The sequence below is a fragment of the Brachyhypopomus gauderio genome, chromosome 1 (assembly GCF_052324685.1).
Source record: "Brachyhypopomus gauderio isolate BG-103 chromosome 1, BGAUD_0.2, whole genome shotgun sequence".
In the NCBI taxonomy this organism is placed as follows: Eukaryota; Metazoa; Chordata; class Actinopteri; order Gymnotiformes; family Hypopomidae; genus Brachyhypopomus; species Brachyhypopomus gauderio.
The window spans coordinates 54,970,904-54,992,385 of record NC_135211.1 but is presented as its reverse complement, the minus strand read 5'-3'; the positions used below and the strand labels follow the sequence as shown (position 1 = coordinate 54,992,385).

At 42.0% G+C, this 21,482-nt stretch overlaps 2 protein-coding genes across 7 annotated transcripts in view; one reads left to right on the top strand and one right to left on the bottom strand.

Annotated features, from left to right (window-relative positions):
• Positions 1-124: 124 nt before the first annotated feature.
• slc44a1a (solute carrier family 44 member 1a) lies at positions 125-19,444 on the bottom strand. Of its 4 annotated transcripts, none has more exons than XM_077020419.1 (16): positions 19,268-19,444; positions 7,003-7,084; positions 6,452-6,594; positions 5,742-5,878; positions 5,545-5,638; positions 4,415-4,584; positions 4,156-4,245; positions 3,865-4,004; positions 3,333-3,519; positions 2,900-3,068; positions 2,553-2,709; positions 2,186-2,269; positions 1,729-1,866; positions 1,299-1,535; positions 598-678; positions 125-440 (listed from the first exon to the last, which is right to left on the bottom strand). In XM_077020419.1, the coding sequence occupies exons 1-16, from the start codon at positions 19,285-19,287 to the stop codon at positions 417-419; spliced, it is 1,953 nt and encodes a 650-aa protein (XP_076876534.1). In that variant the 5' UTR covers positions 19,288-19,444; the 3' UTR covers positions 125-416. The 4 variants fall into 4 exon arrangements, with proteins under 4 accessions (XP_076876534.1, XP_076876542.1, XP_076876526.1 ...); XM_077020427.1 differs by having other exon boundaries at positions 7,003-7,089; positions 19,268-19,426; XM_077020411.1 differs by lacking the exon at positions 19,268-19,444 and adding an exon at positions 15,916-16,071 and having other exon boundaries at positions 7,003-7,089.
• The window catches only part of abca1a (ATP-binding cassette, sub-family A (ABC1), member 1A), a 29,756-nt gene continuing 25,857 nt past the window's right edge, over positions 17,584-21,482 (top strand). For 2 of the 3 annotated variants that reach the window (XM_077020397.1, XM_077020380.1), the window contains exons 1-3: positions 17,584-17,741; positions 19,618-19,726; positions 20,796-20,889. In XM_077020397.1, the coding sequence (XP_076876512.1) occupies positions 19,661-19,726; positions 20,796-20,889 (160 nt within the window). In that variant the 5' untranslated portion in view covers positions 17,584-17,741; positions 19,618-19,660. The remainder of the gene's footprint in view (positions 17,742-19,617; positions 19,727-20,795; positions 20,890-21,482) is intronic. The other variant, XM_077020388.1, reaches the window with a different exon arrangement.

The window sequence follows — 21,482 nt, the reverse complement described above, 5'->3', positions numbered from 1 at the left end:
CATAAATTGTCAATATTGATTGCCTACCGTTTCCATAATAAATAAAAGCTGCCAGTAATGTAAGCAGTAAATCGCATTTTGATATATCCTAACTAAAAAAAATTGCATTAAAAACAGTAACAAATTAGTGAAAAAGAACAAATTGTTATTAACAGTTCTCAAACGAAACCCCTCTTAATACAAAACAACTCCACTTACAGATCCAAAAAAATTTACAAAATTATTGCTAAAAACATTTCAGATTTAGTCTTACAAAAAGACAGTCAAAACAAATATGCATAGTCATCTCACGGGTCCTTACGTGGTTTAAATATAATCAGTCACATAGTGAGGAGAAATCCCTGGTGAGGTCCCGCTGGTCTTGTCCAGCAGTAGCACCTGCTGTTGGTGTAACAGTGTTAAAGGGCCGACTCGCATCACGCCAACGTTCCAGCCCGGGTCTGAAAGACAAACATGCCCAGTGCACTGCATCATGTCTGCGTGTGTGGGTGCCCTGACCCTGTCCAAGTTTTCATATATCGGAGCTTGCGTTCCATTGTGCAGAACAACTCACAGAATACATCATGGGATAAATGTTATTTTCCCTTGAGCACTCACCATTGGTTTCATTTCCCGACTGTCTCCACCCGCTGCTCTCTTCCCCTCCGCCTCCGCCTTCCGGCTGCTCTCCACGAACTCCTGTTGCAGGGTGGGACTGTCAGAAGCAAGTTCTGACACTCTATTATAAGTAATATAGTGACTGTGACTCCTGTGTTAGTTTTATCAAACTGTTTTGCTTTGTTTAATTTTGTCTGAAGCAGGGTGCTTATATTGTCATACACAGAGTACTTGAGTAAACTGTGCCACCAGCTACCTGTCCTTTTGATTTGACCATATGGAGGCTTTAAACCTTTGAGGTTAATCTCTTATGGCAGAATTATTATTTGATCCAACTGTGTAAACCTTGTAAAAAAAAAAACTAAATACAGCCTCACAAGGGGCCTAGGCAGTTAAGAAGGTTCTTTGGCCAGCTGTGATTGGCAGTCCACAAGCTGGCTGGCAAGCAGGGCTTAGGTATTGTCTACCTATCGATAATGAGCAATGCCAACAATCAGGTGCATGTTATGTCACACACAACCAAAGAAGTTGTGCTTCTACCACACCGTGAGAACAGCAATTCCATCACTACAAAAACTACTGTTAGCCATCACTTGTTGGCTTCCAATTGTGTGGAAGGTGGACAGTAGTTGGGACCAGACAACTGGGTAAACATAATCTAAAAATCCAGACCACGGCCACAACCGAAGGGATCGGGTTACCATCAGTGCCTTGTCCATGTAGTACTCGCTTCCAGGACTGCCGTCGTTGTACTTGGTGTCGATGGCGAAGCAGAGGAAGAGCACGTCCACCACCATCTCGAAGATGGACAGGAAGCAGTGGGCCACCAGGAAGGCGAAGAGGCACACGATGATGAGTGGCAGGACCCACACAGTGTACTCGCGCTGGTAGTTCAGCGCCAGGACGCCCGCGAAAGCCGTGCACGACACGATCAAGACCTGAAACCCCGCCCACCCCACAAACCATTGGTTAAAACTACCCGGTTTGGGTACAACATTGTATCTTGTGAAATATCAAAGAAAAAGATTCAGTTCTTTTTTTTTTTTTGTGGGAAACAGGTGGGGCAACATTGACAGGATGCTCTCCAACAGACTACGCTATGTAACTCCAGAGATCATGTGTCTGAAATACCTTTCCCAAAAACAGGACAAAGTCTCCCACAGAATTGATGGTGGCGACACGGAGCGCATTCTCGGCGAGGATGATGAAGGCGTCTCGGGCCGATGTACAGAAACTGGTGCTGTTTATTGCTGTAGCTACATACGCGTTCTTAAGGACAGAAGACATAGGTAAACTTCAATTCTGCCATTAACAGTTAATACAGGTACCACAAAAGTAAACCAAACCTAATTGTTCATTCTGAATACAACTATAGAGTTACTCATCAACATGGAGTTGTGTATAATAATAATAATTATGTGTATAACTTGCTCCAAAACAGGACAACAAGAACCATGATTTTGAGCCAGTGTTTTCTTAGTGGTCTCTTTGTCAGCAATGGTTATATAACTGAAAGCCATATCAAGCTGTTGGATTTTCAAACCCTAAGTAGAACTTGATATTTTAAACTCGGACTGCATCTACTTACTTGATTCAGGAAACTGAGGCACTTTTCAAGACACCACAAGCAGCAGACACAGGCTTTCAGCATACATCTTGCACAGGCGTTTTCCTGTCGGTGACAACGTTAAAGCCACTATCAACGCTATGACATGAATCTTTTTAGACGATGTAACCTAAATGAACTTACGCACATGAAATGGAACCAAGACCTAGCATTTACATTCATTAACTGAATCGATGAATTACTTCAGACTTTTGTATTTGACAGTAGCTGCCTTCTATAGATGCTGCTGGAAATTCTGTCCTTTATGGCCTGACGTTGAGGTGCGGTTTTTAAAGCAAAGTCTCAGAAATCAAGCTTTGCCTCTGTACACTTTGTGCAAGACACTCACGCTGCCTTTGAGCTGGCTGTGGATGTATGTGAGGATGAGGCGTGGGATTTCCACCAGCGTGATGATGAAGGCCCCCTTCGCCACCGTGCCCAGGTGGTAGCGCATTAACCGCATTGACGATGACAAGATGGGCGTCAGCGGCAACTGCGACTTATCTCTGAGGCGAACACGGAATCCGTTAGCGAGCACGTTAATGAACGCCATGATCAGTCATGGTAGCAAGCACACAATCTAGTTGTTGCCATGCATTTCTGCTGATGTATACACAAGTAACAAAAAAAAACAGAAAAAAAAGTTCTGTGGTAAGCCCCACCCCATATAATTCTGAACGACCTTTGACTTCTGACCTGGTGAAGTAGTACGTGACGACTGCCCCTGCCACGGTCATCTGCTGACAGGCCAGGATGAACTCACTGATCCAGATGAGACCCACAGCATGGTACCACACCATGTACTGCAGAGGCTCTGCCATCTCAAACTCCACCAGCCCCGTCTGGTTATTTTTCACCGGGTTTCCTGCAAACATGCAGTGACACAGTGACCAGCCACACTCAAACGTGCATTAATTGCACCACTTTTACACATAAACCAAATCAATTTACATAGTGCTAATGCAAAGTTTAAAAGTCAAAATATACAGATAACTGAAAGTGCTCTCATTTCGTTCCTGATCCACAAATCCCTTAACCAAAAACATTGTTCCTGTTTCCCCAATGCAAGCGAGTAAAAGGTTGCTATAATGATAATTTCACTTCGAAATATTCAGGTGCGGTATCGAACCTGCTGTCCCGAGCAGGAGCAGCACGGTGATCCAGTAGACCCAGAAGAACATGAGGGTCAGGAAGGTCCAGAAGGGCTGCATCACGAGCAGAGGCAGTTGGCCAAAAACTTTGCTGGCGACGCGGAACAGCGCGATGGTCAAGGCCACGCGCTTCCTCATGAAGAACATGAGCAGGAGTAGCACTAGCTGGGGGCGACATGAAGTGTGTTAAGACCGACAGGTGTTTCAGTGGTGTTACTGTTCTCTTTATATATCAGTATGTGCGCAATGTTTCAACAGTTACTATAGCAAACAATCGGTTTGTTAAGCGAGAACTAGAATGCCACAGTTCTGACAGACCCAGGCTTTGAGTGTTTGTTGCTGCACACGTTCATTAAGACTGACATTTTTTAACGCAAACATTATTCTCGCTACATTCCCCCAATACAATGGAGTCCAAGGCTTTGAGCACTGTGTTCATGGGACAGAATCAGGAATAAATATCTGAGAAGTATAATGGACTACATCCCCTCCCCCATACACGAGCAGTACCGTGAAGATTGTAGCAGCTATGGCGTAGATGAGCAAAGCCTTCTCGTTATCCTTAGCCACCTGGAGCTCATTAGCAGGCAGAGTCGCATTTGCAGATACCCGGTGGTCCACATAGAGCCACCAGAGAACTCCAGCACCTCCTGAGAGATATGATGTCTCATGTCAGCTCCGCAATCTGGAAAACCTGACCCCGTTTAACCAAGCACCAGCCTCATGCCACATGTTTGAGAAATAAGTTCTTTTATCATTTAACAGGACTGACTGTGTGCCAGCAAGCTTAGGACAACGTACCCACAGATACAATAACCACGACAGCTGTGAGAAGCCACACCAGAACTGCCGAGATGTAGCGGATCACCCCCATCAGAATTATCGACAGAACTTTGGGGGGGAAGCAGAAGAGACATGTGAGTATGAGACAGACAGCTAAAGGATCAGACTGTCTTCTCTATTGTAGGTTTAACTGACTGCATAAGCACACACAGTGGCATAATTTGTTGCTGTCCAACTACAGCAAGGAAACAGTGGAGCATTTCATCTAGTCAGTCACCTAACGACAGCACGCACAGCCCCATAATGATCTCCTTCGAGCTCATCACCCCGGCGATGACCCTGTGCAGCACACTGTTGTCACTGACGAACGTGATGAGGGCCTCGGCGAATTTGGAGTAGCAGGCGATGTCCGCAGGCGTACAGCGGTGGAAGATGGGCAGAGACTTACTGCAGCACGCACAGACCAGACCATCATCACAAACACATCGCAAAACATCTAACACCATGTACATAAACCTAATAATAATAATAATTCTTTATTTTTATATAGCGCTTTTCAGGAACCCAAAGAAGCTTACATTTTAGAGTAGCAAAAAAAAGTACAGGCAACAGACAATAAGAATGAAGCTGTAAGAGGTCATGAAGTATAGTAACATACTGAGAGCTGATGATGGAGTAAAATAAAGTAGACCAGTATGCGTGGAGTTGACAGTGGTGTAGGGGTCATAGGTCAGTGCAAAGAGATGTGTTTTTATGTTTGTTTTGAAAGTGGAGAGAGATGCAGAATGTTTAGCTGATGAAGAGAGAGAGTTCCAGAGTCGAGGTGCCATTCGAGAGAAAGCTCGGTGACCAAAACCTTGGAGGAGGAATGTAGGGACGGTTAGTAGTCCAGCAGAAGAAGACCTGAGAGAGCGAGATGGTTCGTAAGGAAGAGGAAGGTCAGATTGTTAGGAAGGTAAGAGATGATTAAGGGCTTTGTAGGTCAGAAGAAGGAGTTTAAACTGGAAACTGTATTTGACAGGGAGCCAGTGGAGACTTTGAAGGACAGGGGTGATGTGGTGACATGCGTGAGTGTGGTTGAGGAGATGGGCAGCAGAGTTCTGAACTAGAGTTTGTGGATGGAGGAAGAGCTGATACCGGTTAGGAGTGAATTACAGTAGTGGAAACGACTGGAAATGAAAGCATAAATAAGAGCCTCAGCAGCTGACTGAGAGAGGGATGATCTGATTTGAGCAATATTACAATATTACAGATGGAAAAATTTAATTCTAACGATAGAGTTAAAGTGAGCAGTGAAAGATAAGGTGGAATCAAAGATGATTGATAATAATAATGATAATACCACTTGCATTTTTTTCTCCATAATTTCCTTTGTAATATATCCTTATAATATATATTTTTTTTTACCTTGGAGGGACGGGAAGATTTGGGCATTTGGTAACCCTGTTTGGATCAGTGGGGTATGTGTTTGGGATCAACTCATAGGAGCACAAATTAGACCCTAAAATCAGGAGGGGGGGGGGGAGAAAAGAAAATCAGCCAGTCATATCATTCCTTAAGCCTTTTCAAGGACCCCCCCCCAACAAAAGCAAGCAAATACTAACCGTTCTTCTCTGCAAAGGTTTTGAGATCGTCATAAGTTTGCAGTGTGGTCTCTGGACAACTGGAGACGCACAGCGCCATGGATTTGATCTTCCTTCTCACTATATCAATATTGCAGGGGTCCAGGAAAAAAACATACCTACACAACAGAAATGAAGCCGTGTCAGCAAATACGGACCAGGAACATCTTCAGACGTATGCAGCTCCTCGAGGAACTTAGAAAAGGCACTTATGAAGCCTACTGTATCATCTGACATTTTGAAGCAACTAAAAAGCATTAGTCGTGCTCACCTAAAGATAAGAAAACAGGTTTTCAGACTCACAGCAGCCGATGTGTCGCAGTGGCACAGCTAAGAATGTTTTTTTTTCTTTGTGAGGATCTTTTTTTGCAGTAAATCTGCTTACACAGACTAATGCAATAACAGCTACCTCAACACCTTCCTCATGCAATTGCTCGGGTTGCTAAAACTGAGCAAATAATATAAAACACAAGAAGCCTGTCAAAGTCTTATAGCTCCACGGGGATGTCCTGGCTGGAAACAGCACCCTGCAGTCACTTTAATACATCGGATTCTGCTCATCTTAATTTCACCCAATACTGAAATTTGATTCAAGAGTTTAATCAAATACTAATTGCTGAGGTTAAACAAGTACATCTCAGAATCAACACTAGAACAACTTTGAAATCTAACTTCCACTTTGCTCTACATACTTTTTGGAGGTTTGGTCTTGGCCGCTGAGGTCGATTCCCGGGATTTTGGTGTTCTTCTGACCACAGATGTTGCCGTAGCTGTCATACCCTGATACGAGTCTGGAAGCTGCTCCAGTGGATATGGCAAACCCACAAATGAAGAGCTAGCACAATAAAAACGTGGAAAGCACATTAAAGCCCGCAAAGACCTTCTGACGCACGGTAAAACAGGATTTAAATACACTCAAATGTTCATTACAGTTGTCTCCATTGTGGGTACACGGGGGGGGGGGTGCTCAAACGAGACGATGACGTATGTCTATGTAAAATCTCCAACGCGTCTGTGCCTTTGCGACTACCATTTCACTATGTGGCAAATGTTACATCGCCCTAATTAGACACGTAATACAATACTGGTTAAGCTATGGCCAGAAATTGGTCATTGATGAAGGCGATAAAGGTTGACTGACAAAATGTGATTGCCACGCCTTTAAAGGGTCAAGTAAACCTATTAAAATGGCCTCAGGTAGGTTGTTGGTAATAAAATGGTCGATGGCTGCTCGTATACTCACCATCCCGATATTGAATATAGCGAAAAGGAGGAGCCATGGTATGTCTGTGCAGCGGCGATCCTCCAGAGGTTTCCAGTCTCGCCTTTTCTGTCAAAACACAGAAGCATTTCTTTTCTTTTCTTCACGCGTTGCGTTACAAAAGTTTTACAAGGAAAACTTTTTTAAATAAATGCGGGCAGCCACGTTCCCCGCGGAAATGAGGTCATCAGTGTTTACAACCTTTATTCATTCTCTGCCAGTCTGTTAATAAGTGCGTTTAAACAGCGCACATTCTTTAGCTGCTCCTTCATATACGACAGGCCTGATAAATTAGGGACTATTTTGTAGGCCAGAACTAAGTTTTAGCCTCCGGCTCAAGACGGCTACGTGTAATCGAAATTGTTTTTTGAATTGCACAGGCTACGGTGCGATATCAAAGATACAACAAACGTGCAACGGAATGCATGCATTTAATAAGATCTCAGTATCTCACCTCTGTGCTACCACAGCATCCCATCGCAGGAATTTCCTGAGTTGAAAATCGCAATTACGCAGGAAACAACACCTAAACTAACAGGGAGTTGCCTAGTTGTGGCGTTAATGTTAAAGAAACCAAGCGAAACAACTGTATCCTGATCGATACCTCTGGATATCTGTATGTACAGTAACCTGAAGACGCACACTGACCGCTTCTCCTGTCGCTTACAAGTCGCTGATCTAGCCCAATTGATTAACTTTAGTTTCTGTATTGCTCGGGAATTGTCGAGGAATACTTCCTCAATTTTGTGTCTACTACTAGCAAAAGCGAGGGCGGAGATAATCCTTGCACATGTTTAGCCTGCTGATCGTGGATCAGGCGTTTTTGTGCCTAGTCCAAGGCAACGTAGCCTGTAGAAGTCACAACTGATCCCGAAACGGCTTATTCCAGTTTTTCAAGGAGATACAGGCGGCGCCAGATTTGACTGACAAAGCGTCAGTAGACTAGTTAATGCAGTATACGCCAGATTTAAAACAAAGTGTTTTGGGTGAGAAAACCGACACAATGTCTAAGCCCGAAAAAATGTAAAGAGCGTTTTAAGATGAATATAAAGTGATAATCCCACACGTCATGCGTGCCATTCTGCAAGCTTTGATTGTAAGGACACAATCGAAATGCCTTGCCATCAAAGCTTGCAGGGTGCCTTTTTGTTTCGGGGAGATCTTTTTTTCCACCAGTAGATGGCGACAGGGTCCCTCGATTAAAAATGTATGCCTCGTCCACATATATCTTCCAATAACAGCTTCATTTTCTTTGGAAACAAAGAGTGCTGAGAGTGGTCACCGTGGGATTACAGAACTTCAACCTGCTACATACGTTGTCGAGTGTCTCTGCAATTTGCCGAAAAGGTTCATATTTAAAATGACAATTGTTTGGGAACATAATAAGCTGGGAATGGCCCCTGCCACATTTCAGTTCCTTTGCCAACATTACAAATATTGTGTCATTTGTGGACACTTGAGACACTTTAAGCCTTCTTTTGAGTGCTTTTCTCGTGTTCCTTGGGTATAGTCTACTGCATCGCTCTACAGTAATGTTTCAAATTATGCTGTCAAATTATTTTCAGCTTGAGACTCTGCAGCATTAGTCATAGTGTTACTTGTGTTCTTTCATGAGAAAAAAATGTCTACTCTTTCCTAATTTCCTACTTTTTCTATGATACGTCCTCCCAATCATCTTTGTCTGTGTCATATTTTTCTCCCAATCTGTACAAATCAAGAAATAAGCTCAACTTGTCATCACTGCTCGCATATGTACCTTGGCCAGAAGTAAGCACCCAATAATGGTATAATACTTCTCTCAAAACCAATCAAGAATGAATGTCAGTAATTTTCACTATTATTTAAATTTCCTTCAATCTCCTCCAAATATCACGTCACCTTTTTCATCGTCAGATTACGCAATGGCACTGCCTTGTGGAAGATTTTGTTCAATGTCCTTTGTTAGCAAAGCCTAATGCAGAAGCTACCAACCTTTTGGCTTTAGAGGGGGATATTTCCTCAGTCACATGCTGTCAGTGTGCTGTGTACATGTCTGAGTTCCAGTGGATTGAGCTCCCCTCCCTTTATTAGTTCTCAGTGTTTCTGTGAGATGGCTCCTTCATTGTTCTCTGCCTTGTCTTTTCTCACAGCGGTCTACTACACAATGTAGTATTGTGTAGTAGCATGACACAATGCTCGATACACTGCGAGAGGGAGAGCTCTTATTTGGACAGATTTCAGAGTACGTCGGTCAGTCTGTACGCTTCTCATCTGACCTTCAAGCCCTTTGCAAGGTTGCTATATATATTGAGGAGAACTGTCTTAGTCACTCACTCACACACACATACACACACACCTAATCTTATTGAGTGTTAGGTACAGAAAAGTGTTTGTGTATGTGGATAGATAGATAGATAGATAGATAGATAGATAGATAGATAGATAGATAGATAGATAGATAGATAGATAGATAGATAGATAGATAGATAGACAGACTGATTGGTTGATTGATTGATTGATTGATTGATTGATTGATATATATGTATATATATGGAAGTCTCAGTATTTTAAATATGGGTTTAAAGCAAGTTTAGAGCACTTTGTTTGAGTTTAGGCCCAGACTGTGAACTTGTGTGTTTAATACTAGGGCATTTGTGAACTAAATGCTTTATCGTTTCAGGAACGCCTTTTAAAACAGGACAAATAACCGACCATGAAGACATGCAAATTAGATTTAAATCCATAGACACATGAACAAAAACAAGAAGAACCTAGATACAATAAAGGGCGGGGAACGTCAAGACACAAGATGAAGTCGAGATGAAAACATAGCATAAACAAAAGCACATGGCAACATCACCACTGGAAATTAATAAAACAAAAACAAAAATGTATGGCTTTCAGTGTCACAGAAATTGTGACACTAGAGGGAAATCCATTACATAACCTGACGTCAGGTCAGGTGATAGGTGTGTTGGTGGCCGATGTGACTGATGAACGTGGCGGATCCAGCTGCTGGGTTTAGAGGGTTTGCCGACTGGACCAGTAGTGTGTTGAGTTTGGTTGTGCTGTCCTTGGTGTAGATGTTGCACTCTCAGGAGCAATCAACAGTGAAGTTGGATGCAGGGTGAGGTGACACCTTTGTGGCAGTAAAGACCCAACACGGGGCACTGGAGCAGCGGCCATCTTTGATGCTCTGATGGGAGTGGTAGACACCAACACCAACACCCTCACATAAGCAGTGGGCAAAGGAGATGTTCTTGGGGGGCAGAGCATCGCAGAAGTGGAGCCCCCTTGGGTGCTGAAGCAGGCGTTCTCCTTGGCACAGGGCTCTGGATCACCAAGAGGGACTGGAAGGTCTAACATTGTCTAACAGGCAGAATAACTATACGAATACATCTGCAGTAAATAACAGCCCACTATCACTATGATCTTGATGGCAAGACTACTGTTATCCTCTAAAAATCTCTACTTCTGAATGACATGAATAAATAACTAGGCAGAAATTATTTTGTAACCCTATTTCGTAACTATTTAAACTTCTGTTAAGTAACTTGGGTGTGTGTGCTTCATGTCACATGTCATATGTGTTATGTGCTATTTATTTTTTCAAAAGTACACTGGTGTGCTGGAGTGTCAGAGAGATTGTGCTGGTTTCTAACCTCCCTCATGGCAAACACAGCTGGTTGGGATCTGAGAAGGTGATCCCCTCCCACAGTTCTCCTGGCAAAGCAAGTAGACCGAAGTGCCAGCAACATCAAGTACACATGCTCTGTTTTCACAGACAGAGCACAAGAAATAAGGCAGAAGACAATAGCACGAGCAAGCGTGGCAGCCAGAAATGATGTTTGTTGCGTTGCCACGTGCCCCTTCCCTGTGAGCGACGTGGAAGTGAGTGCTTTTCATTTAAGCAGGTCACGTTAATAGGGCAACACTTTCCCACTGGCTGTGTGAATGAACAGTGTAGAAGACCATCCCACACTCTGCTCTGAACATCGCAAGGATATACTGATATTTTTTTCCATGTGCTGCAGGTGCCACGAAGCATAATAGACTTTACAACAGTAGCGAACCGTGACCATTAAACCTGGGCCCGCTCCCACCCCCCCCCCCCCCGAAACATTTTTTGTTTCCTCTCCTAATTAACTGCGATAAAAAAAATAATAATAAATTGAGACGATAGTAAAGCTTTAAAAACGCAGTAAACAATAATATCTGTACTAGATAAGTTCTTAAGCAAAATAAGGTTCCAACAAAATAAGGTTCACAGCTCAGTGTTCCTCGGGAGCGGAATATGTATACAACGCGCACAAGGGCATCAAAGGGATGAATCGAAACTAGCTAGCGGTGGTACGCTAACGAAAGCTAGCGTCGCCACAGCGGGCGGAAATTATCAGTGGCACAAAAAGGGGGCATGCAGCGCATGCGACGCATAGGGGCGCTGCATTAGAGGGGGCGCCAAATCGATGAGATATAATACTTAATTTGTGTCCATCTTATGTTCGCCACCCCCCCCCTCCGGTCAACAACTTTCGTTCGGGGGCGCCGATAGTATGTTTGCATACATCTCAGAAAGTAAGTAATTGCACCCCTGGAAATTATCATACAGTTAAGCCCGCCCACTAAGAGGGAAGATATGATTGGTCAATTTTACTTTCATTTGAAACTGGTATTGCACTGAATTATAACTGCCAGGCCCTCTATTAACGAACAGCGGTCACAGTCCTGATAGGGGGAGACACAGACTCACAGGCTTCCACTTAACCCCTCACCTTCCAACACAGATTGAATAGACACGGGTGAATAATTTATTTGCTTATATTTTTATAATTGTTTAGATGTCGATTGTCAAACTGTAAGTAGATAAAATAAAACTGGATAAATTATATTATATATATTTATGTTTTAAGAATATTTTAGGCCCTCTGAGAGGGCATAGAGGGCCCTGACGGTTCCCCACTGCTTTACAACATACTAAAAACATTGTAAATGAAACCAAAAATATGAATAAATACATGAGTAAAAATTATGAAACGCAAATGATGTGACATGTGTATGTTCAATTCTACTGTTTGCTGCATATTCTCCTTGGACTTGAAGTCAGAAGACAAACATTAAACTGTTTACTTTTAAAGTGATTTATTCTGACAAAAACGGATGACTGTAATTGTGACAAGTAAAGGAGTATTTTTCATTTATACAATCCTCAGAAGGATCATATTGGTAGTGCAGGTGCTGTTTTGAGCTAGAATGGGTTCAAAATCATTTCACCTGTAGATTTAAAATGTTATCCCCTGTGGGATGACAAACCCTGTCACGCCACATTTATTTGTATCCACCAAATTCATGAATGGCAATAGATGCACACGTCCCCTATGAAATCAGTCAAATTCACCACTATATTGTTTTAACATCCCAGTGAAGCCACAAAATTACAGAACCGTGGGTTTGATTTTCAGGGGGAGGCCACACACAGAATTCTGTGACTCAGCAGAGTGGTACAAAGGCTAACGTGAACCCCTGGTGAGGAGCACGTGACCCTGGATGAAAGGTGAAGGACACGTGTGAAGTAGACCATCACTACTACATGCGTTGGTGCACTTCATCCATTAAATCCTCCCTTTTCCCTGAGACTGGAGTGATCGCGTCCTCCTTTTTTTCCATCCCTGTCATAATGTGTGTACGCACTTTTATCGGATATACGGTTACCTTTAGGAGGTGTGGTGATGAATCAACTGTAGCTTCAGCATCAATAACAGAAAACATTTGAAAATTCATGACATGTTTAGTTTCATTTTATATCTAGAGTATAAACAGGGAACAATTGTAAAGTTTCTGCAGAGATTTGCTGAAAAAAGGCAGTAAGTCAGAATTATATATGTAGTTCTCACAATATTTGTAAATATAAAGCCCATAACACAATGATTAATGTGAGCTGTTAAAGATGGAGTGATATTGCCAGTGTAAATAAAACCAGCTGATCTGAGTACTGTTATGACTGTACTCGTTGACCTGATCTGAATACTGCTTTGACTGTACTCTTTGATCTGATCTGAGTACTGCTATGACTGTACTCGTTGACCTGATCTGAGTACTGCTATGACTGTACTCGTTGACCTGATCTGAGTACTGCTATGACTGTACTCGTTGACCTGATCTGAGTACTGCTTTGACTGTACTCTTTGACCTGATCTGAGTACTGCTATGACTGTACTCTTTGACCTGATCTGAGTACTGCTATGACTGTACTCTTTGGCCTCTTGACAAGCAGAAATCCTGTACAGTAGGCGTCCCCACAACTGCCCGTTCAGAAAACAGAAAGGTAATAAAACCCGCTCGTGTTTGTGGACTCCTGGCAGGCAGGACAGGATAGTCACGTGCGCCCGGGGGGCAGCCCCCACACTGAGTGTGAAATGAAACCCAGGATGCCCCAGACAGCTGTTCCCTCTCAGGGGCACTCTGTGTGGGTAACACATGCCTGGTAAGCGCAGGAATAATGCCCAGAGGGGGAGAAGTCACATTTACAGGATTCTGCCAAGCAATGCTGATCTGGGATCAGTTTTACCTCTATTTGTAAAGATGGTGGAGATTTGGGATTTCAGTTGTGAAGCTAGATTTAGATGACTTAGACTGCAGTGATGGCAGTCTAAGTAATCTGTGTTGTGGCAGCTTTACTGTCATTGGTGACCATGTTGCATCATGGAGTTGTAATCATGATTCTGTCAGCTTGTGTTCTGGGTGTAACTCATTAAGTTAAGTGTAATCTCATTAAGACTTTACTGTGGTACAGATCTCATTTTTCTAAATGATAAAGGAGCAGACGTCTTGTTCAATAAGGTTTATGGAATCGTTATGAAAAACATAAATTCTGAAAAAAAAATTTTAAATGTATCATTGTAAAATTGATTTGCTTTTTGTGGTAAATGCTTTATATTCTCTTAAATAGGTTTAAGGTATATTTTATGTATCATGTGTTAGAATTTTTAATAAATATTTAATAGTTAATTTAATATATATGTTCATAGTTATTCCTCCACCTCAACTGCATCACTTGGTCTTCCTGCTTTCTCTGATGAGATGTCTCAGTGCATGAATTGGTATGTTTTGACACTTCACACATTCACATGGCACTGTGAGCATTAGGGCTTCCAAAATTGATTGTTTGTGTATGATACTGTTGTTATATTGGCCCCATGACTGCTACACTAACACTTTAAGACTTTTTCTCTTTTCTCCATAGTGGGCAAATTAATGTTGGTAACTGTAATTTGGTGATCAGTCTGACCTCAGTAATAATGTGCTTAGAGATTTCACTTTGGGCACAAATGTGGACGAAAATACATATTCTTAGATTTCACTGATGCCTTCATGTTACACAAAGCATTATACACAGGCTTGATACAAACAGACCAAGTACAGACCAAGATTATGCTGAGTGGTTCATGTTACACTCTGATATTGAATGTGTCTGTTGTATGTGTAAAAGTCTTCTTTTTACACGTCAGATACAGTTTTAGTTTGTTTTTATTTACATTGTTAATGTTGTTACTGTTATTGTTGTTGCTATACAGAGGATACAGTATGCCATGTATGGGCTCAGAACTCTACTTAGTGGTGTGACATATTCATGCATTGCCAGACTGGTTGCATGTCATGTTAATTGCCAAATGGCTGTGGTTTAAAGCATATCCGTACAGACAGTGGACCTTAATTTAAATAATTCACGAATTTTCCAATTCCCAAAATAATTCAAGAAAATATTTAGATATAAAAGAATGTTATTGGTGTGTTGAGTCCACAGGTGAAATGCTTAATTGATGTCAATAAGGTGGATCGTTCAACAGTATGACCTTACGACAACTGCTCTTCTTGAGTCTCACAATCTTGATGAGGACGTTATTTTGGACATAAGTGACCAGCTTACTGCAACTGTAACGATAGCACATCAGCTGTGTATGTTGTGTTGTTAATCGTCTTTGACGATTGGACCAGTTAGATGTGGCAACGGGTTTATGGGCGCTGAAGTGGTTAACAGCATGACATCATGTTCCCTTTCACCCAGTTTCTGCCGCTCGCTGTCGGAGGCGAGGTTACTATCGGTCATTGCTGCACTGCAGATAATGGCGAACGAGGAAGCTCTTGCGATGTGTTTTTGTCTTACAGAAGCATTCCTGTTGTGTCAAAATACTGCTATGCTAACATCCCCGTATATTGCCATAAATGTGTCATGTTAATGAAAACCACGACAGCAAAACAGGTGCTTTTGTAGAATGCGTTATGTCCCAATCTGTGTTTTGAAACTATAACATCTAAGTCATAAACATTATAATATTCTTTAATAAACCTATTCAATATAGTACAATTTAAATAACTATATATTACATCATAAACAAACACATTCGCAGGCTCGCAGAGTTATGCACATCGTGTACTGCGATGTCGGTACAGAATAAAACCCTTTTAATTATCGCGTTCATAAGATTCTGGGATATTTCTATATTTATCCAAACAGAACCCCTCCCCCAGCTCTCGAGGTTACTCTCGGACAAACTGCGTCTCCAGCAGCTTTAGTGTACTGAGGAATCAACGTGTCCCTTCCCTCGGACCATAAACAATATTATTGTGTCCACACAGACCACGTTCAACATAGAAGGTTCATATAGCATATAGCTGCAGGAAACATCAGATTATAAATACGATATGTTGACCAATAACGCTACATCTGATGTCTGATGACACTCGAACTGAACAGTCCACAACACGATATATATATATATATATATATATATATATATATATATATATATATATATATATATAAAGCGATCAATGCTATGCATTCGCTTGTGAATTTACTTTTTCCAAATTCACCTGTTTGAGACTATATGAGGCTATTTTAGCCTTTTTTGGTTTTACCTGGCTGATCTGAAACATTTGTGCATTTCTTTGTTTTCCTCTCGCGCATTTTTGCCCTCCAGACTGCTGACTCCTGGATTTTGCCAAGACGCGTCTTGTCGAAGATAATTTCCTGGCATTTTAATGTTAATAGATTAATTGGAATATCAGAACTACATATACCATTATACTTTACAACATCATACACATGTACTTGCAATCGTGTATACGTTTATTATTTTCGTGTTGCTGCACCAACCAGTCTTGGGATGAGAAGAGGCACGCTTTCTTAAAAGGGCAACGGCGTTGTGCTAGCGGTCGTATGCGTTTCTTCAGCAGAGGAGTGGGCCCACAATTGCTTTTTTAGGCTTTTGTACTGGTTTTTCCATTTTCTATAGAGATCACTTGAAAGTGTAACGCTGAGATATTATGGAAAATAACCTGAAATATGCTAATTCAAAATCAAATTAGCGATTTAAACAAGCAGAGAAAGTTTGCACCATCATTTTAGGACCCCATTCTTAAGCATTATATAAATATGGATATAGAATAAATATGCCTGAGACATCAACCACTGTAGAGAAAGATCTAGATCTAGAAAGATCTGTCTCACCTCACCACAGCTGAGCGTGAGACTTCCTGTCCTCACCACACACACAAATGCTTTACATGTGACTTTTCATCATGCGTACTATGTTTACAAGGTAATAGCAGGACTCCTAACAACGATGCGAAAGCACTTTATTACCACATAAATATCAATAAGCAAAGCTCTATATGCTGGTACTTCCCTCTGTCAGTCCTGGAGTAACTGCATCATTAAATGTTTTAATGTTTATAATGTCCTTTACGATTCTTTATTGAGTCGTTTAAACTGGATCAGATCAGTTTGGAGAACACAGCCATAACAGAGGTCCTCTGAAATGTAATTAAGAAGAAATGCTGAGGTAATGGTGTAGACTAACGTTAGTAGCATCTTCATCCACCCTGCGTGTCTCAGTGTTGTCGTGCCATGTTAAACTCCCTTATCGTCATATCAGAACATCATTACAGATTTCATTTACTGCATGATGCCTAATAGTGGGAAATATAACATTTCTATCTTAATATATATTTTCTGAGCGTTGAAGACCCACAGCCCTCGTACCAATGTAGAACAAATTTCTCTATAGACAGGGGCTAGAAAACAGGATGTGAGCACAGACCACATGGTAACACCACAAAAATAAAAAAATAAATAGATAACCCCCCCCCCCCCCCCTTAAAAAATTGTGTTGCATTCTTTGTTTTCAGTTTAGCAAACAGTAGGTCATATATACATATCTAGAACTGTGTCAAAGAGCAATAGCTCACTGTCTGCCTCTCTCTTTTTAATAGTTCTGGTAGGCTCGACTAAATGTTACATTTATGTCTCCTTTGCCTGTTTTATTTTGCTAATGTTTTTCTAATTATCCGGCAAACATTGTCTGATTTCTGGTTAAACCCAGACAATTTACAATCTGTCGTTACACTTTCACCAAACGTATGAGACGCATCTGCGCTTTTGTTTCAGTAGACGAACCTAGGCTGATGTGTCGTCCGTTGCCCCTTTAAGAGCTGTTTTGAGTCCGCACGTGCTCCTCTGCCCTGGTGGGGGCAGCACAGACGGGCTGGATGGCGCTTTGACCGAGAGTTACCCCGCATCCTATATAAGGATGGAGGCTTGAAAAAAGAGTATTTCTGCAAAAGCACAGAGCCTGGAGAGGACAGTAACGGTTACGGGAGGCAGAAATTAGAGGAGGCAGTTTTCTCTCGTCTTAAAAAGGAATTACAGTTTCTGAAACATCATTGAGACTCGGAGGACAAAGGTGAGTGGAAGCGGTTTGTTTTTGTTTCTTTTGGCCAACGACGCTGCTGTGAAGTTTTGTGAATTGTTCAGACACTGTCACTTTTATCCTCGTGTAGTTAATGAGTTGTAACATTTCTGGTCATCGTTGATTTTTTTAAGAAAAGCTTTAACCTGCGTACTTTTCAGTTTGTGCCGAATTTCTTAAATTAATCCTCCTCGTTTGATACATTCCTCAGTCATTTAGTATGATACAATTAAGACAACGTGGTGTATTTATGTTGTGTAATGTAACATTGCCGATGAAGAACAAAGACAGTGTTGCTTTATTTAGTGCATGTCCGACGGTCCCGCATCTGTCGCCGTGTAGAGAGGAGCGAGATGACCGATAGTAACCCCGCTCACACACACACATCACAGCACCTGAAGTTCGTGTATAGACTGTTAACGTAGTCAAATGCAGCTGAGCAGAGGATGGAGACTTTTGGTCTTCATGTTATTTCATCAAATGTTGATTCGAATGGATTAGTTCGGGTGTTGCTGTTGGTAGTTGGTAATCGATGTTTTGAATGGCATAATGAATCAGACCCCCCGGGGATGAAAAAAAAACAAGCAAACTTCTAAGTCGTCTTTATTTATTAATGAAACGACTCAAGAATAACATCAGGAAGCGTTTACTTCACATTTATGGACAATGTTGCAGTAACAATTTGTCTGACGATAACTGTTAAACTACCTTAGCTGTGCTGTTTAAATGTTTGGATAATATTTTCTGATAGGATCCTTGTAACAGTTACCCAGACGGTATGCGAAGGCTACTGCCGTGCTGTCTAAAACATCATGATATCCATAAAGGAAATATGAGCAAGAAATGGGTAAACAACACGAAAAATGCAATTACCAGAAAAAGCCACTAGGGGCGCAGCGTTACATTGCAATCGCAACGTGTGTCGGTATGTTTTACCATGTGAGCTCATATAACTGCAGGGGAAAGAAAAGTGACAACAAAATATTTGGGCTTTGTTCTGTCTCCATTAGACTAAACGGTTGGTCCGAAAGCACCGACAAGTGTGTTTATTAATCTACGGATTAATCTGCGCTTTTTCTGCATCGGATACCACTGTTTTACAATTTCGCATGTAACAAAAACATATCTAGTTGTACCACCCCAACCCCCCCCCCCCCCCGCCCCCTCACATAAACCCCCATAGCGTTCATTTCTCATTGATGTTGTTGGATCCCAAATAATCCGAGCACCGTCTGTCATAATAATTATATGAATAATTAATCCCAATGCAAATATTTAATGAATTATTTACTTCATTTAAAGGTGAATTAAGCAACCTTCTTAGATTTAAAGGTGGATTAAGCAACTATAATTATAAACATGTTTTTTTAATGCCAGTATCCTGCCACATCTTACATACAAAGAATCGTGTTAATATTTATATCATTAAAGTAATGGGACTTAGATTCAGTTAATATAAGGTTTCTCCATCAGTCTCTAGATGGACTGATGGAGTTAATATGGTAATCATCAAACCATACCTGTGCTGAATCAGGTGCATTGGAGCATGGAAGTGTACGTTAGGTCCCAAGGGCTGGAGAGCAATTGGGGACAACAGAGAACATCAGAGAGAGAAAGAGAGAGAGAGATGCCGGTCTCCCTGACACGGTCGTTCGAATGTTTACCAGTCCTAAAGTCTCTGTTGACATTCGTGCATCACTGCACCGATGTCGTTTTTGGGACGGCGGCCCAGCTCTCCTTGCTCTCTTGGAGATAAGAGCGGTGGTGTGAGAGTGGCCTTGCCCAGTAAACAGAACGTGTCCGCCTCTGCATGCTGTTAGCTTGGTGTCTCTCGGGGCCACCTGCTCTTTTGACTACTTTCCCATCTCAGCAGATCCAGAGAGGTGGCACGGGCGGAGAGGAACCGTGGCAAGATGGCCTTCTCCACCCAATTGGGCTTGCTGCTGTGGAAGAACTTCACCTACCGACGAAGGCAAACTGTAAGCCCACTACTCCTCTCTCGTGTTTACAACTGTCCTATATTCTCACTTTTCTAAAAAAAAAAAAACCACTCTCATGTCTTGAAGGGGCCACTATGCTAAAGCCGCAGTGAAACATCTCGTAGGATGAGACTGATATGCAATATTTATGATCAGGCATTGACCACATCTTCAAGAGATGTAACTCTCTCTCAAAGATGTCTGACTGAAGCCAACAATTATTGGATTTCATAAACTGCAATTACAAAACATGTGAATATTTTATATCGTGTTATATCATGTTATATTCTATACTACAACATGTAATCCCAATAGCCCTATCAAAGGAGAGAGGGCGTTATTTGTGGAGGCCCTGTACAGGAGCATCTGTCGTGGGGGCAGCTAACAGATGTCAAGGGGCATCTGGGAACAAACCCTCCTGATGAAAGGAGGACTGTCTCAAACAGCTGATGGCTCACGATCATCTGCCATTCCCCCTAATCAGTTAACCCCTCTCCAGACTCAAACGGTCTCTTCAGTCTACGTTGCTGATGCATCGTGTCACGTCTCAATGTTTTAATCCATCAGATAGCGTGATAGACAAAGATAACTGACATCAGCAACATCGCAGTGTGTCTTGCACAAAATGGTTGATGAAGCTGTTACTTGGTGCTGCACTGTGACGCTGTGGTTTCAACCACAGCACAGTGAGTCAGTAATAGAGACAGGAACAGCACACTATCTTCATATTTCCTTGTAAGGCCAATAGCCTCATTCAGCAGGTAATTACAGCTACTTTTATATCTTTCGATGGAGTTTGTGGACAATCTTTTTGTACTTGTAAAACTAACAGAATCAGCATCTTCAAACATGGGTTTATAATCCAACAAATGACCAATCAGAGTGGACCTCTCAGCTGCTGCTGTGTTGAACACCAGCAGAAAGTTTTTGACAGTAAAATATCTTGTAGATTTTTGTTGTAGATCAACCAGACAAAGTTGGCCTCGGACTCTTAAGATAAAGCAGAACGTTTCAACTGAAAAATGTCGCCACACTCTCAATTCTCCATTTGCTTTTGTTCCCCTCTCAGATTCAGCTGCTGGTCGAGATTGTGTGGCCCCTCTTCATCTTCTTCATCCTCATATCCGTCCGCCTCTACTACCCACCCTATGAGCAGCACGAATGTGAGTGACCCGTGACGCTTAACCACAGCCCTGAAAGCGACATTAGGAACTGAGAGCGTTCAACTCTCTCTTCCCTTCTGGGGGGGTTTGCCACTTTGCACTTCCCCCGTCTTCCTTTATGTTGAACAAGTCAGGGACCACAAGTCCAGATCCAACCACTAGCACGACCATTTTAAATTCATGTCTGTAGGTGGCTGGATGATGATGACGTGGCTTCTGATACTGGACGCTTTGTGTAGCTCCATTTGAAAGCCATTGAGATGCCTCATTGATGCTGTCGTCGAAGAGAGCACATCACTGCTTAGTCAAAGTGTTCTGAATAGTTACTGTTTCTAACAGCAAGCTCATTAGTCATAGAACAACTCCCATCCCAACCTTCCCCCCTCCCCCGTCCACGAATGAGGTGGTAACTAGTGTGTCTGTGACATTGACATTTTGTTCAGATGTCAGTCTCCAGGGATTTGCTTTGATAACGAGATAACGACGCCTACTGTGCTGAAGTAATTTTCCAGGAACAGACTTCAGTGTCACGTCATGCTCTGAAAACTAAGTTTGAATCCTGTGACACAAAGTAATGGCTCATCATGGAGATT